We start from the raw sequence: 16785 nt of genomic DNA on the forward strand, positions 1-16785 counted from the left end.
TTTTTTAATTTGAAATCGTCTAACCACATTTTGACACATGTGCAGTGTCAAAATAGTGTCAAAAAGTTGGTGTTAAAATATCATTTTCCTACTCTCTTTTCTCTCTGACAGATCACACTTTGACGCTAATAGTCTTAGACGCTAATAATAAAACAACTCATTAATTATGTTTTATTTGATGTAAAATTTTGTTTTTACAGATATTAATATTTCGAATGTGCGTGAAAAGGACAAATATACGGGTATATTTAACAAAAAAAATATCATAAGTTAACAATATAAATTATTGTTTTGTGAAAATCTATCGCGAAAAATAGAAACATTGTAGAGCAAAGAAAACGAATTGTCTAAAATTATACATGCAAGTGAAGCAACCGCATAATAATAATCATAACACTACGAAATCTACCTGGAATTATCAATGTCAGTTCCTTTTTCATCTGTTTTTCACACTTTGACAAAAACTCTTTCCTTCTCCCTATGATGTTTCTCTTAATTATATTCGTCATTCCGTAAACCAGAGAAGAACAGAAAAGGTTAATCAGATTGCAAAGACAAAAAAAAAAAAAAATTACTGTATTGGAGTTAGCCATTCAGATGAATTCTTCCGACTACGAAACCACTGATTCCATTATCATAGACTCGAACAACACGCTGAAGGTCTGTTTCGATAAGTCTATCTATCCCGGTTCCGCCCTTTGGCTAGAAAATTCTCTGGAGGAAACACTTCCTTCATTTGTCCTGCAATTCGCCATTATTCTAGCTCTCAACCGCTTTCTGTTCGTTCTTGCAGAACAATGCCATGTACCTCGCATTGTTGCCAATATTTTTGTAAGTGCTTTTCGACTTATGATGATGATGTTAATATATGATCACTTTGAATTCTCAGTCTTAACAAGGTCAAGGCAACAGATAAGAAAACAAAGACATAATCAGATAAAAATTAGAAAGCTTTGTTGTTGTAAAATTGCTTTGCAGCCATGATCATAGGGTCTTCGTTGCAATCCTTAATATTGCAAGACATTGCAAAATAATGTAGTTGGTCTTGCAGCAATTGCAGTCTCGACACGAATATTCTGAGATGAAAAGGTTATATCTTACTGTTGCGTATAAGAATGGGTTTGTGTAATACAAAATAAGTCTTACAAAGAAAAGGTCATCGACCATTTATGGACTACCATCATCCTTCACTGGTTACCTTATGCACATATTAGTCGTGAATCATGATCGTATAATCTTTAATTATATAATAACTTCTCAAAAAACTTTTTTTTCTATTATTCTTTTAAACACCTGTTAATTTATTTGCTTTGATTTTGATTGTTGGTTACCATTTAACTTAAACTTTTGTGATTATGTTCCAAGACTGGTTTTCTGTTAGGCACATCTGTTATGGGACGTTGGAAAGTTTTCATGGACCAGTTATTTCCTTACAGCAACATGATACCGTTGGAGACGGTAGGATCGTTGGCCCTTGTTTACTACGTGTTTTTGGTGGGCTTAGAGATAGACTTGAATCCAATAAAGACGTTGAACAGAAAGACCAAAGTTATAGCCATTGCAAGCGCCATCTTCCCCATACCAATAGGGTTTGGGTTGTACTACATGCTTGTCACGGACATGGGGCGAAAACATTTGTCCAGTGACAACGTTAGACCAAAGGGTGCAATGTTATGGGGAATCGCCCTTTCTTGCAGCAGTGAGTTCCCTGAGATTGCAAAGATCCTTTCAGATCTGAAGCTGCTTCTCACGGAGAACGGCCAACTGGCTCTCACAGCTTCTCTCCTTAACGACTTGATTTCATGGACTCTTCTTGTGTTGGCCCTGTCACAATTCTACCACGCTTCTGTGGTATCGTTTGTCATCACTGTGGTGATTCTGTTGTTGTGTTTTATGGTACTTAACCCCCTTTTCAAGTGGATATTCAACAATGTAGGAATGGCCGATAAAGAGTTCTTGGAGTCACAAGTCATATTTGTGCTGAATGTGGTTTTGGTTGTTGGCTTGTTAACTGATGGTCTGGGCGTGCTTTCGATAACGGGGGCTTTCTTTTTGGGTGTTGTGATGCCTCAGGGGTCGCTTAACAATGCGGTCCAGGACAAGGTGCAGGATTTTGTGGCTGTGCTGATGATGCCTTTGTTCTTTGTGATAGTTGGTGAGAGGATTAGGATCCAAGACTTGGCCTTGCAGACACATTGGACAACTGTGTTTGTGGTGGTTCTGTTGGCCATGGTGACCAAGATTTTGTGCACTATGGCTGTCACTTGGTTCTACCGGATGCCGCACATGGAAGGATTCTCCCTTGCACTGCTCATGAACACTAAAGGAATAATGCCATTGATCATTCTCTGCACCGGCAGGGACAGACATGTAAGTTAATTATACCTTACAAACTTAACATCGTAACATGCCATATTTATCATGCATTGCTACAAATAGTCTTGTTCCACATGATTAAGATGGTATTGTCTAATTTTATAAATTAAAAACATGGAACATGTTGTTTAAAGATTGATTGAGACTATCATCAGTTACAAGAATTTCATCAATGAAGCATTGAAGTGTATGAACATATGTAGGAACTGGACAACCAAACCTTTGGGGTGATGGTGTTGGCGTGCTGGTTAATGACAATCCCCGTGGGACCTGTCTCGTCAGCTTTAACAAAAGCATTGAAAAGCAGAATGGTTATGGGAAGCTTACGCAGGACGCATGACACACAACCAGACTCACCCCTCAAACTACTGGCCTGCATCCACGCAAAGCGCGATGCCAACGTGATTATCGACCTCTTAAAAGCCTCATGTCCCTCGGTCAGAAATCCAATCCAACTTCTAGCAGTGGAACTGAACAAAACAACCAATCGCCCCGCCGCGTCACTCATCATAAGGAACGCTCGAAACACATCCTTCACCTCGAGATCCTTGAAGCTAGGCTCCGAAGACACCCTGGGAAGCTTCGACAATCTCAGCCAAGCCATCTTCGCAGAGAAAATGAGTATAATGTCAGACTACAATACCATGCACCAGGACATCATCAACCTCGCAAGACACAGAGGTGTGACACTTATCTTATCCACATTCCACAAGCAACCAACCTACGATGGTTTAGGAGCAGGAGCTGCAACTGCAAGAGCTGTCAACATCATCAACCGCGACCATGCAAGCAAAGACGAGAAGAAAGTGGTGTTAGAGAGTCTAGTTAAGGGTGCACCGTGTTGTTTGGCCATATTAGTGGACAGAGGGGTGAGTCGCAAGCGTTCGAAGGAGCTACGAGTGGCTATGTTCTACGTTGGTGGTGCTGATGACCGTGAAGCTCTATCTTATGCATGGAGGATGACTAGGAGTTCAGAGGTGAATTTAATGTTGGTGAGGCTTGTTTGGGATAACCCTAATGACGAGTTTGATGAAACGGATAAGGAATTCCTGAAGGGGTTTATGAAAAAGATGGGGGATTCGGTAAAGGTGAGGTATTTGGAGAAGGTGGTGAAGGATGAGGACAAAACAGTGAAGCTTTTGAACAAGATAGCGAAAAAAGGGTTTGATTTGTTTGTTGTAGGAAGAGGGCATGGGAGGAAGATGTCATTGGCACAAACGGTGGATCCTGTGTTGGAGGAGCCTGTGTTGGGGCCTCTTGGGGATGCTTTGACGGATCTCAACTCTGCGGCTGAAACTTCCATTTTGATATTCCAAAGACAGGGCGAACAAGTTGATGGGAAGCATGTGAGATCAGCATCATCTCCTGAAGGAAAACTCTTTACTTGCATGATGGAGCAGATGTTAATGTGCCCTTCAACCAGGTCTACTGTCATTTTACCTCAGTCTACCTGAAACTTTTCTAAAATGTAGAAAATTCTCAATAAAATGTTTTATAAAGAATTATCTAATCTAACCTTACTACTTTTCTGAACAAGAAAATAAAACTACGTTATCTATGTTGGAGAAGGAAGATTGTCCATTGTTCTCTTATTTGCTGGATATCATTATTGGACAATCAAAATTGATCATTGAAGACTTGAAACACTTCAATTTATCCTATGTTTAGTTGTTAGTAATACTCGTCCCAATGATACATTTCACACAATATATAATATAAAGTAAGAAAAAATTTCTTTAACAATTTTGTTTTAACAATTTTTTGACAACGCATATGTGGCAGTTTGTGATTGGTCCATTCTAAATATTTTTTTAGAATAAATTCAAACAAACCAATAAAATGGTAACATATGTCCTGTTGTCAAAAAATTGTTAAAAAGGAGTTGTTAAAATATCATTATAATATAAAGTAATAGTCACATTTAAACAAATCAACTTGTCGATTATACTAAAATGACAAAGTGCATATATTAATTTCATCAAAACTTACGTAAAATAACCATTGTATGCATTAAAAAGTTTCTAATAAGTTATATACATGAGTTGTAGTGATGTTATTATGCCGTTCTATTTAAAATGTTTGTGTGAACCACAATTCTAATGAAAGTAAAGACATATGTTAGTAAGAATATATCTATACTTGTCAAATATAAATAAAAATGTAAAATTTATTCTTGTAAGTTTTTCATTTTCTTGACTGGATTTTCTTTGAAGCCAACAAAACCACTTTAGTATGTAGTATTCCCGGGGTATAATTACAATTAATTACCATTGGGACTTACAATGAATGACAAAGAGTTAGTTTAAAACAAATACAATCATTAAAATTGATACTTCAATGTTAGAATGTAAATATGTTTTTATGAGCCACGTATCTTTGCAAATATTTTTGGATTTGAACCTTTTCGTTTCCAAATTTTTACATGGATTAAGGTTCATATATATTTCTTATTCTCCTTGTTCCACACTCAATTTGTTTATATACGAAACGTAATAAATTATAGGTTAAAAGTCATCGTTGTAATATAATAAACATACGACAGTATAACTGACCTATAATTAAATTACTGAAATGTTTAATATGGAGGTTCTCCAAACAACCTCTCATGCATCTATATGGTAAGAAAATATACAGATAATGACAACAATAACTCCAAATAGCTAGTATGAAGTCTCTTTGAATCTACAAGAAAGGTCTCCTTAACAAAGGTAACATGGTCAAAAGTTATGATATGGAATCATCCTCGGCTTGAGTCATGTCATGATCAAAATTAATAAGTTCTCCCAAAAGTTGTTTATCACAACCAACGAAATCCTAAAGAAATGGTGATAGAAATTATAATAATAAAAACTTAAAAAAGAAATAATGTACTTCATGTGTCTATGTTGAGACTAGTATGATCCAATGTGTAGGCCAAGAAAAAAATAGCCTAATGGCTCTCCCACCAATTGAACCTCTTTATTGGATAAGGATCAACATCTTGAACTTCATCAATCAACCCACATTTAATAAAACTATAGAAGGGTACCACTAATGGTTAACCCTCTTTAGCATACAATTCACACTGGTTTGGTACATCAAAGTGAGTATGATCTGCTAAGGGATTTGTTATAACTCAAATCCATTTAGAAATCACTCAAACAGCCTAAAGAGCTATATAAGTTGTTCCTTGAGTCCACTATTGAGAATGAGCAAGAGACTCTAACTTCTCATCAAACTCTTGTTGCAAGGACTATCAGATTTGATTTAGTTTTTTTCTTTAAACTACATCTTCATCTTATGTAAGATATCTTGATTGCAAGAATTATCACATGTCCCTAGTGGTGGACCTTACTGATCACAGAGTCCCCCTAAACCACCAGTACCTCCACACATCTTGGATGCTTTAATCTTACTATAGTCATCAAATAGTCTTGACCATGGAGAACAAATGAGTCTCGTGTGGCCTCCTTAACTACGATATGTACATATGGTGCTTTCATAAGTGATATGTGCAAATTGTGAAGTCATTTGCCCATCTAACTTCATGCAAGCAATTTTCCATGTCTCATAGTGGGAAGGTGGAGACACAAAGTCAACAAACTTAAGCCTTCACGAGGTGTCACTACAAGACGAATTTGAGTTACCTATCGATGCTTACATACAGATTTTAATTTGTAGGTAATGTAAGTATTATTGACGGATTTTGAAAAATTAGTTACATACGAATTTTTACCTACTGATTTTTTGTATGTAAAATCCATATGTAGTTTAGGCGTGTTATGGCGGGAAAATTTGTGAAGGACGAGATCTGTATGTAATGGTATACAATTCTTATGTAAATAAAAACAAATCTTACCTATTGATTTTACATACAGATATTAAAAAAATAAAATTTGTTTTTCCTATTACGGAGCGACCAGTTGGTGGGGTAGGGTACAAGAGTGTGACTTATTCCTTCCATTGTGGTGTTTATGGTACGATGATGCTCATGATGTTGTTCATAACTGGGATAGTTATGATGGTGGTGTATCTATGAAGGTAATTATGGTATTTGAGATGCTCTAGGTGATGCTATGTGATAGTAGTGTTACAATAATAATTATAGTAGGTAGTTAGCATAGGTGTTAATGAGTGGATAGACCAAGGGTCTATGTATGAGATATTAGTGATGACATCAAGGGTTAGAGAGCAAGGATCGAAGATCGAGGATTGAGTAATTTGTTATGATTGAATTGTTTATGTTAGAGGTTTAGCAATCCTATTGTTATTACTACTATACATAGGATGTCTGATTATTGTTGATATAATCAGTATGTTTATATCCTGTTATTATGATTATTTTATTGGTAATTTATCTCATACGTGTTTGTGTTTTGTGTTTGTGAATGAAATTATTAGCGATAATCGCATAATAAGTTATACATGAGCAAATGATGTGGCAGATGGTGTTGAGGTATCATAGATTTGAGAAATGATAGGGGCAAACTTGGAATTTTTATTCAAAGTTATTGTATTTTGAATTTTTAGACAATAATTAAAGTTGTTTTATTTCCTTCGTTATTTCTATTGGACAAACATTTTTTGAACTATTATGTTTTAAATAAATTATGACGTTTAAATGTTAAGCTTTTTGAAAATACGTTTCTGTGCTATGTTAAAGTTTGAAATTTACCGGTTTTGTAATAACTCATGACACCCTGAAATTTGGGGTGTTACAATATACTCGTCGGGAAACTTTTGGGAGAATTTAAGTTTGTAAGTTCTAATGGTTTTCTTGTTGATGAGCATATTTGATCAATAGGCGAGTGTGTTATCAGGCACTACTAGCTGAGTGAGTAGATTTGGTTGCTAAGCGAGAGTGCTTTCATTAAGCGAGCAAATCTAGTGGCTGAGAGAATGAGTTTTCACTAAGGAAGCAGATCTGGAGCTTAGAAAAATACCTAAATTTTAACTGAGTTTTCATATATCTCTTATGATGTGTTTAATGAGTGTGATTATGTGAATGTTAAAAAAAATTATTGGTTTATAATATGACTATAAGTATGTATGGCCTTTATTAATGTATGATAATATGATGACTAGTTTGTGATGCGTAATTGAGATGGTTGGAACCAATCCAATAAGGAATTGGTGGTGATGTTGTTAATGTGTGATTTGACATGTAGGGATTCTAAAAGTAGGTATCTTAACATACTACTAACCATTCAACTCATATAGAGATGAATGGGGTGGGGGAGTGAATGACAAGAGGTCTTTACCTCAGACTTTAGGTCTTAGGTGTGAAAAATTAACCTCGTGGGTAGTAGGGTGATAACCCCTGCGTTTATGATTCAACTGAGTATAAATATTGCTCCAAGTGAACACCTAAATTGAATTGATATGTCAAAGCACATATACAAATAATTGAGTCTAAAGTCAACTGATTATATGTTTATAATTTATAGGATGTTATAAATGTTGAAGTAATACGTGATATGTTAAATTGTTTATGAAGTTTTGTTTTGAACACTAGCTTACCATGTTGTCTCTTTTTTGGTGTGTTATTTGTTTCTTTTGCAATGATCACCTTATTAGTGTGAGCAGATGAGGATAAGTGTTGAAGTATCTTTGGTGGAGGATGGTGATGTTGCAAAGTGTTTTCATAGTTGTTTAGTGATTTACGTTTAGCTCTTTTAGTTATATTTATTATCATAATTATTTTCGTTTAGATAACTACATTAATATTATATCTATAAGTTAAGATAAAAAAAATTTATTTTATCAATTTTATAACTCTTGTACCATAGGGTCGAACGTTTCTAGAAGATATGTAGTCGTCGGATGGTATCGGAAGATGGATAGCAACAAAATGGCTTAGAACTTCAACAGATAAGACCGGACGTACGTCCATGGTCCAGACGGCCTAACTCGAAAAATGGTCATGTCAGCAAAGATTAAGGTAAGCACTGATTAGGAGCAATGGGTTGAGATTGGGCCAAGATTAAGGTCTTACTAATCTCAAGCCCATCTCCAAGGCTATAAATAAATGAGGAAGGTGATCACATTTATTGTGTATTTAATACTATTGCTTTGACTCCCGTATGAATTATTTGTTGACTTGAGCGTCGAATAACCTTTGATAAGTACCCCTTCGGACGGTTGGAACGAAGATGAAGAAAGAACAGATACCTAACTAGCTGAACGACTTTGGAAAGAAAATTATAAAAGTTACTTGATCCTATATGTGAAACAACATCTTACTTTATAAGTGGTAAAAACTAAAATTGAGATATTAAAAGAAATATTTTAAAATAACAAAAATTAAAAAGAAAATCTATCCTTAATATTAGTAAATTAAAGTATGGTCTTAAAATAGTAAAATAATGTTATCAATAATATAATAACTCAAATAAATTGTATAATATAAAAGTATCTAACCAATAATAAACTATTTTCTATCATCATCAATATTTTATTAAATAAAAGATTAAAAAAATCGCCTAGTAAAACAAAAGTCATATCTTGTAAGTGGATGAATAAAAAAAGCAAAAAAAAATATTTCATACAGGTAACGATAATAATAGTAATAATAAATAATTTAAAAATAAAATATAAAAATGCTAGTACTTATGTTTTTAAAAATAGTACGTCTATCATTTAAAAATAATTACAAACCACAAAAAGTATTCATTTATGAAAATACTGATAATAAAACGAAACAATCTTTTCCACGAGTAAAAAGAAAATGAACTGAAATTATCAAATACAAAAATTTCAAATTAAATGGTCGGATTAAATTTCATTTTGAAATATCTTTTTATATTCCGTGTTAGATGCGCATGATGCCATATGCATCTCATTCAAATAAAATGAAAAAGAAAATAAAATAAAATTCTGGACAGAAAAAAAAAATCAATTATAAAAAAGAGGCGAAAAACGAATGTGAGAGAGAAAAAAAAAGGAAAGAGCGGTTAATGCCCTTTTTATTATCCAAAAAACTGATCAAAGCAAACACGTGTCGTTACAACCAGCGAACTCCACCTCTCGTATGGGTCCCACCTTCTACCTTAAACGTCTCTCGTCCAATGGCGTTTTTCCACGCATCCACATCAATTCGCCGCGTGTCGGCCATGATCACTCTTCCGCCGTCGATCTCCGCGTCGCGCCATCACAGCCATCAACTGAACGAGAATTCAACTTTATCTGCTCTCAATTATTTATTTATTTTTTTCATTTATCAACTTCTATTTTATCTTCTGTTTCAATTTCAAGCTCGCAACTTTACATGTGGATTTGCCATCACTTGCGGATAAAGCTCTTTTCTGAGGACCCCTTTCTTTTCAGCGTCTTCTTCTTCTTCTTCTCTCTCTAACAGAACAAGAGAGACTTTTCTGCTTTGTTCATCCGTTGTGGGTTTTGAAGCCGAGGAAAATTAATGGCTGAGGTTTTGACCAAGGCGAGTTTTGTTTCTTCTTTGCTCGGTAGTAGTCATCGCCACCATCGAAGGGGGACGGTTCCCGATTCTCGTAGCTTCGTTTCTGGCGTCGGAGGGTACCCTTCTCTCAAGTTAAAGTCTCAGATTCGCAGATCTTGGTCCTCTTCTGAGTTTCAGGGTAAAAGGCTTCACTTTCATGTAAATAGAGGAATACCCAACAGGGTCAGTTCGCGGTTGAGAGCTTCAACTGGTGCTCAGGTTTGTAATATTTCTACCCCTTTACGGAATTGGCTTTATTCTTAATTCCATTCTTTTTAGGAATTTGAACCTTTTTGTTGGTGGGAATTTTGTTAATTTGCGTGGCATGTTTGTTTCCAAATTGCTTGTATTTTTTTTAGTTTTTATTGGGAAGATTTTTGTGTTTTTCTGACGGGTTTCTGGAGATTTCTTGTGAAGTATTGTAGATCGCCATGTTTATTTTATATATTATGGGAAGGTAATTAAGACGTTTTTCTATTGTTGGGAATTTTGTGAATTTTCATGAAAATGTTCGAAATTGCTTATATTGTAATTTGGGGAGATTTTGTGTTTCTCTCAAGGGGATATTTGGAGCTTATGGAATTTTGATACGTAACTCTTACAATTTGTGATTTTTTGTTTTCTTTTTTTGTATGTTGCTAATTTTCCTCCGAACTTACCTAATTACATATATTGATATTCTAATCGGGCAAGATTTTGTTTTCCTGACGGGGTTTCTGAACCTTTCCTGTGGAATTTTGCAGATGACCCTTAGAATAGGGAATGTTCAGAAATGGTGGGAAAAGGGGCTTCAACCCAACATGAAAGAGGTGACTTCCGCCCAAGACCTTGTAGAGTCACTGTTAAACGCAGGGGACAAGTTGGTGGTGGTTGATTTCTTCTCTCCTGGTTGTGGTGGCTGCAAAGCCCTTCATCCTAAGGTATTCATCATCCCCTTGATCCAATTCACAGATCAACCCACATGACAATTTTTAATATCATGATCTGTTAATGTGTATTGTTGTTCTGATGTTCCTTGGTTTATGGTATGACAGATATGTCAACTGGCAGAGATGAATCCCGATGTTCAATTCCTTCAGGTGAATTATGAGGAGCATAAGTCCATGTGTTATAGCCTCAATGTCCATGTTCTTCCTTTCTTTCGCTTCTATAGAGGTGCTCATGGTCGATTGTGTAGCTTTAGCTGCACCAATGCCACGGTTAGTATACATGCTATGTCAATTTTATATCATATCTTTGGCATTTAACTATTTGTTCATTATTTAATGATTTAGTAACAGCATTCAATTTGATTTAATTACAGATCAAGAAGTTTAAAGATGCATTGGCCAAACACTCCCCAGATAGATGCAGCTTGGGCCCAACCAAAGGGTTAGAGGAGAAAGAGCTCCTTGCTCTTGCTGCCAACAAAGATCTTTCGTTCACCTATTCACCAAATCCCTCACAACCTGAACATGCAGATGAAGAGTTGCTTTCTGCTTCCACTCCTGTTCCTAGTTCAGAATCTCTTCATTCATTGACTCTCATTTCTGAGGTCTCCAAAGAGAAAACCTTGACCACTTCTGGGAGATGATATGGTCAGTTTGTAACCAAAATCCATCATATGGTTCCATACCTTGTACAGTGTATAGGTTTGTTTAAGTGCAATATATCTTCATGCAGTATACTTGTGAGAATGAAGATATCATTGCAGATAAAGTCAAATAGTGTGATATATAGGTATAGTGTATTCCTCCATGGCATGTCTTTTTGGATCCATGCCTTGCTAGGATTAGGGAAGATAAAAGTTGGGGAATTAGTAGTTACCCTTTTTTTGTGTGTGAGAAGGAATCATCTCCCATTGTTGTAAAATGAATGTCATTTTATTCATCAATGGATAGTTTGTTTCTTTCTCTGAGCAATACTTGTAATATTTAATTATTTTCCCTAGTTGTGTATTTTTTCTGAGGTAGTAATCACGCCAAGTGCATGTTAAGATATGAGGTATTGTGGTTCTGAGATGACGTTCTGGTTTGAAGAACTTGTGGTTGAGTTTCTTACCTTAAAGAAGGAAATGGGGTACTCCATATATTTGTGAGTTTTTAAAAGATATCTTTATTATTTTCTGAATTTGTTTATCCGAGTTTCATCATAGGAAACAAATAAGTACTCTAAATTGTTTATGTTAGCATAAAGTTGTTGATGAAGTTTCAAAGTTAAGTTTCAAGTCTTTTAGAAGATCTTTATGATGATTTATTTTGTTTTAAAATTTTTGTAATGTTTTAAAATTTTTGTAATTAGGAAATTTATATATAGGATATGGTTTGTTTTTTATTTTATGTATTGTTTGTTTTAGATTGTGATAAAATTAGTTTTGAATAAAAAAAATTTTATATTCAAAATAATGAATTGTCAAATTATAATAATCGATTAATAATCAATTATGATTTGTGAAATCGATTATAACGAGTAATTATAAGAATTTTTAAGTAAATTTTTTTATTGTTGTGCATTTATTAAATGTATAATTTATTACTATAAGTAGATAATCGATTATTACACGACAATTAACTAACAATAGAGGTATTATTGAATAAGATCTTTATAAATTAGATTGAAATTCTTATTCTAAAATACGTTTATAGTTGTATGTTTTGATAAGGGTGTTCTAGGATGCTTTGACTTTGAGAACTTGGTGATGGTATAAAATGAGAACTTTCACGGGAGTTGTGATTGAATATTATTGTTGTTGTTGAGTTAAAGTTTATCATCTTTTGTGAAGATTCAAATGAAGTGTTCATTCTTTGTGAATCATTTAGATGAAGTGTTAATTCGTTGTAGATTTTAAGGAAAATGAATTTCATCTTTTAAAGTAACAAGAAAGACATTCTAACTTTAAACCATTTTATTTTTTTTTGTGATTGTAACAGTTTATTTGTTTATGATACTGAAATGTTAATTCATGCTTGAGATTAAAAATCACTTGTGTAATAAATATTTAATAAAAGACACCTTTAAACTGGTAAAGGTAAAAAAATGGCACAATATCTCAAAAGATATGGAAGATTTGGTTGGAAAGAAGGGTTTGGAGTAATGGGAACAAATGGAAAGAAGTTGGTGGTTGAAGATTTGGAATTGACATGAAACCAAAAGAAAGAAGAAAATTGAGGTATTGAAGAAGGGTGAACGTGGCCGTTTTAGCTTTGCTCAACTTTTCAAACATTGCAGATTTTTTAAGCTCCTTTTTTTCTCCTCAGTCTCACACCATTCACGTGGTGATGTGCTATTCCACCCATTTTCTTTTATACAATAATTTCATAATTTAAAGATTGTGTTTTTAGTACTTTTCTTTTTTGTAAATATTGTTTTGGTCTTATATAGTTGTGTCATGTAAATTTAATTACCCATATGTATATATTATCTGATATTCTAAAGTTAAATAATTTTGATCTATTGTTAATAAGTCAAGTAATTGCTAACAAAAAAGAGATTACATATTTGTAAATAATAACAAGACCAATTACTAATCTATCAAAGATATTAATAGTAAAGTTTAATAACAAAATTTTAGTATATTTTATCCTTATAAATAAGATTATATTTTCTGATAAAGATTGAATGATAGTGACGGATGAATCAACAATTTTACAATTTAAAGAACTGTATATATGATTAAAATATTATAAGAAGAAAAATTTTAATGTTCAAAAATTACAAAAATTACAAAAACCAAAAATAGATTTAAATTTATTTTTTTATCCATAGAAATTAAAAAATATGTACACAAATTACAACAACTCACAATTATCAAGTACTTTAACCAACTGAAATAAATAGTATTTTTAGCACTCATCTTTTTGTTTGAATATGATTTTACTTCCAGTACTTTTTATTAATTTAAATTTCAATTTCTAGAAATGTGTGAATTTATATTGCTTTCAGTTTTCAACATTTAGTAGTGATGGTATGAAAGATAGACTAAATTCATATATTTTTTTAAATTAAAAGATTAAATTTGTTATTTGAATACCTAGAGATAAAAATCAAGTTTAACACAAATTAAGAAACATACTTTCTTTTATTGTATTAGTTTCGTCAATGTTCACTTGGAGTGATTATATTGTTTACGTAGTTTGACAACGATGATTTAAAATTATTATGCGTTCAATTGAAGAGAAATGGGCGATGAATTTGAAGGGAAATGCGGAATCTTTATATTGTTCACTCACCCGCGGATGTGGTGAGATTTAGAAGAATGGAATGTAATTTTTCTGAAGTACTCCTATATCTAACAAGAATTCCCAGATGAATTTTGATACTTAATATAATCGGTTCTAACTAAGTTGGAATTGATTCCAATTGCATTGCATGTTTAAAATAAGAACACAACTACATTTTATTGTGCACTCACGAGTATTACTGTGAGGAGTTACTTTTTGTGATAAAAGTTGCAAAGATTCCTGAAGCTCTGAAGTTGCTTCATACAACCATTGCACAGAAAAGATTTGTTCCTTCACACACAGCCATTGCACAAAAAAGATTTGTGCACTATTGACAATACACTGTAACATTTTGAATGCTTTTTTACCGTAGAACAAGCATTCATATGTGGTTGGTATTTGGTTGTTGTTGTCTTAATTGAGGCAAAAGAGCTTTGTGTATTAGGTTGTTGTTGTGTTCATTGAGCCAAAAGAAGGAGTTTATGTTGTGCAAGAGCATTTTGTTTTGCAAGTGTATGGAAGTGTAATGTACATGCGTTAGGTGCGAAAGAAGAGAAAGTTGAGGTGAGGTTAGTATGAGTGTAATGTTGTTAGGCAAATATTTCTTGTCTATTCTTTGCAAGGTTGGTGGTAGATGAAGATAAGGTTGATGGAAGATGAAGAAGAAATTGGTTGATGAAGAGAAGGACTATTTGAAGCTAGAGAAGATGAAGAAGAGCCAAGCGTATTCGGTTCCAACGGCATGAAGAAAAACAACGACAAGCTGTATTCGGTTCCATTTGAGGAGTATTCAATTCCACGTAAAGGAATCGAAGAACTGAAGCTGTACTCGGTTACATTGGCTGGTATTTGATTCCAGTGCTATGAAGACAAAGAAGGGAAGTTGTATTTGGTTCCCCTAGTTCGTATTCGCTTACCCAGCCCTCCATCCGAAGTTGTGTATTCGGTTCCCATGGTTGTCGACGTTGGACCTTGTATTCGGTTCCAATGGGTGTATTTGGTTCGCATGGAGAAATTTCCTTGCAAGCTTGGTGGTTATGGCGCCATATTGACGACGGTGGAGGTTGCAAGGTTGGTGGTCTACGCATCTAACAAAGGTCGACGATGTAGCATGGCATTTGGTTATTTGGTTGGTGGTGGAAGCCTGACAGTGAAGGATGCAGTGACCATGACAAGCTCATTGAAGCACTCGAGGAAGTTGTCCTTGATGATGGAGGATTTAGCGTCATTGACGATGGAGGATGCAACATCGTTGATGATGAAGACAAAGGTGTTCGTGATGATGGAGGATGCAATGAGCATCCCATGGTAGATGATGATGAAGACGAAGGTGTCCCTCATGGTGGAGGATACAGCGATGATGGCATGGTCGTTGAAGCAGTGTACGAAGCTGGAGGAGGTGGTTCAAATAGATGCCCTCATATTTAACCCTTTGTTTGTGATGTAGGTGTTGAGTGGAGGTCTTGGAGGTGTTCTCAACGTGATGAACCTACGAAAACCGTGAAGGTGGTGAAGATTGCGTAGCTCATGGAGCATTCATGCTGCTGTGTAGGGTAGGCAACGACAAAGAAGTTCATCAAAGGTGTTCTTTGTAGTTGGTATTGTATGATTTTTTGATTTCGAGTTTTGTTTGTTGATAGGGGAAGTAGTTTATGATGTTTGTTTGATGATATTGTGAAGGTGGTGGAAGTGTGAGGAGGTTATTTGTTTGGGTGGACATTGTTTGTAGTTATTTGTTCGTATTTTTTGACAGCAAAGATGATGATGTATATATAAGAGGTGGAAGATTGAAGCAATTTTGAATCTTTCTCTTCAATTGGTTGTTTCTTTGTCTGCACTTGGTTGAAGGTAGATTCTCATTTAACAAAGTTATTATTTTATCATTTGTTCAAGCATGATGCAATATTGTCATGATTACAGGTTTGGTTTAGGGTGACTTTAGTCTTTCCAAATTGACATTTCAATCATCTATCTAATTAGAGAACATAATTTGAGAAAAAGTGAATCTTGGACAATCTGTGAGTGACATTGGTTGGAAGTCCAATGTTAATTTTTGGCTTCATCTTACTTGAAATTTTTATAAGTCTTCAACAGGTAAGTGTTAGACAATGTTTATTTTTAATAAATCTATGAATGAGTTTATTGTGTTACGTTATTTATAATTGTGGAAACCCCACATATACAAAGAGGTTGATGGGACTTCCACCACACAAGAGGTGGAATAAGTTATGTAAAATAATCTCGGGTGGTGATTGTTAAAATGCCATAATATTAGTTGTATTACTATAATACAATTAGATGTACCTGTGTTGTAATTATGACTTCTTGGTTTTTAACCATCTTCAATATTTAAGTTATGGTTATGACTCATTAATGGTTTGTCTTTTCTTGTTGTTATTATTAATATTGAATATGTTGTTATGACTTAACTTGTTATTGTTTTTATTTATGGTTTTCTTGAAGTAAATACTAAATGGCCTCATCATCAACCAAAAGGCCTAGAAAAAGTCGTAAGGGAAAAGAAACTGCAACTGAGCCAGAAGTTGCTACCTATGTCAGACCATCTGTTGCAGAACAATTAGATCGGCGTCGTTTCTTTAGTGAAAGCCATTAGATGGAACACTATGCAGCTGATTTCTACACAAGAAATATTGTTGTTCCAAAAATCATGAATTTTGAATCATTTGTTGGTTCAAGCTTATATTTTCAACAACATCTTCTATTTCAAGGAGTGGTAGAATTTCTGACATTGCAGGGACCCTTCTATCCGGATTT

General features: G+C 34.3%; 2 protein-coding genes across 2 annotated transcripts; both read left to right on the plus strand.

Moving 5' to 3' along the window:
* Positions 1-473: 473 nt before the first annotated feature.
* Positions 474-3830, plus strand: LOC106753734 (cation/H(+) antiporter 15-like). The gene is made up of 3 exons (XM_014635586.2): positions 474-831; positions 1366-2370; positions 2580-3830. Exons 1-3 carry the CDS (start codon positions 598-600, stop codon positions 3828-3830), a joined length of 2490 nt encoding a protein of 829 aa, XP_014491072.1. The 5' UTR covers positions 474-597.
* A 5779-nt stretch (positions 3831-9609) lies between these two features.
* On the plus strand, positions 9610-11894 carry LOC106753673 (thioredoxin-like 1-1, chloroplastic). The gene is made up of 4 exons (XM_014635518.2): positions 9610-10030; positions 10555-10731; positions 10846-11010; positions 11115-11894. Exons 1-4 carry the CDS (start codon positions 9773-9775, stop codon positions 11382-11384), a joined length of 870 nt encoding a protein of 289 aa, XP_014491004.1. The 5' UTR covers positions 9610-9772; the 3' UTR covers positions 11385-11894.
* The last annotated feature ends 4891 nt before the right edge of the window (positions 11895-16785 follow it).

Source organism: Vigna radiata, unplaced genomic scaffold, assembly GCF_000741045.1.
Source record: "Vigna radiata var. radiata cultivar VC1973A unplaced genomic scaffold, Vradiata_ver6 scaffold_7, whole genome shotgun sequence".
Classification (NCBI taxonomy): domain Eukaryota; kingdom Viridiplantae; phylum Streptophyta; class Magnoliopsida; order Fabales; family Fabaceae; genus Vigna; species Vigna radiata.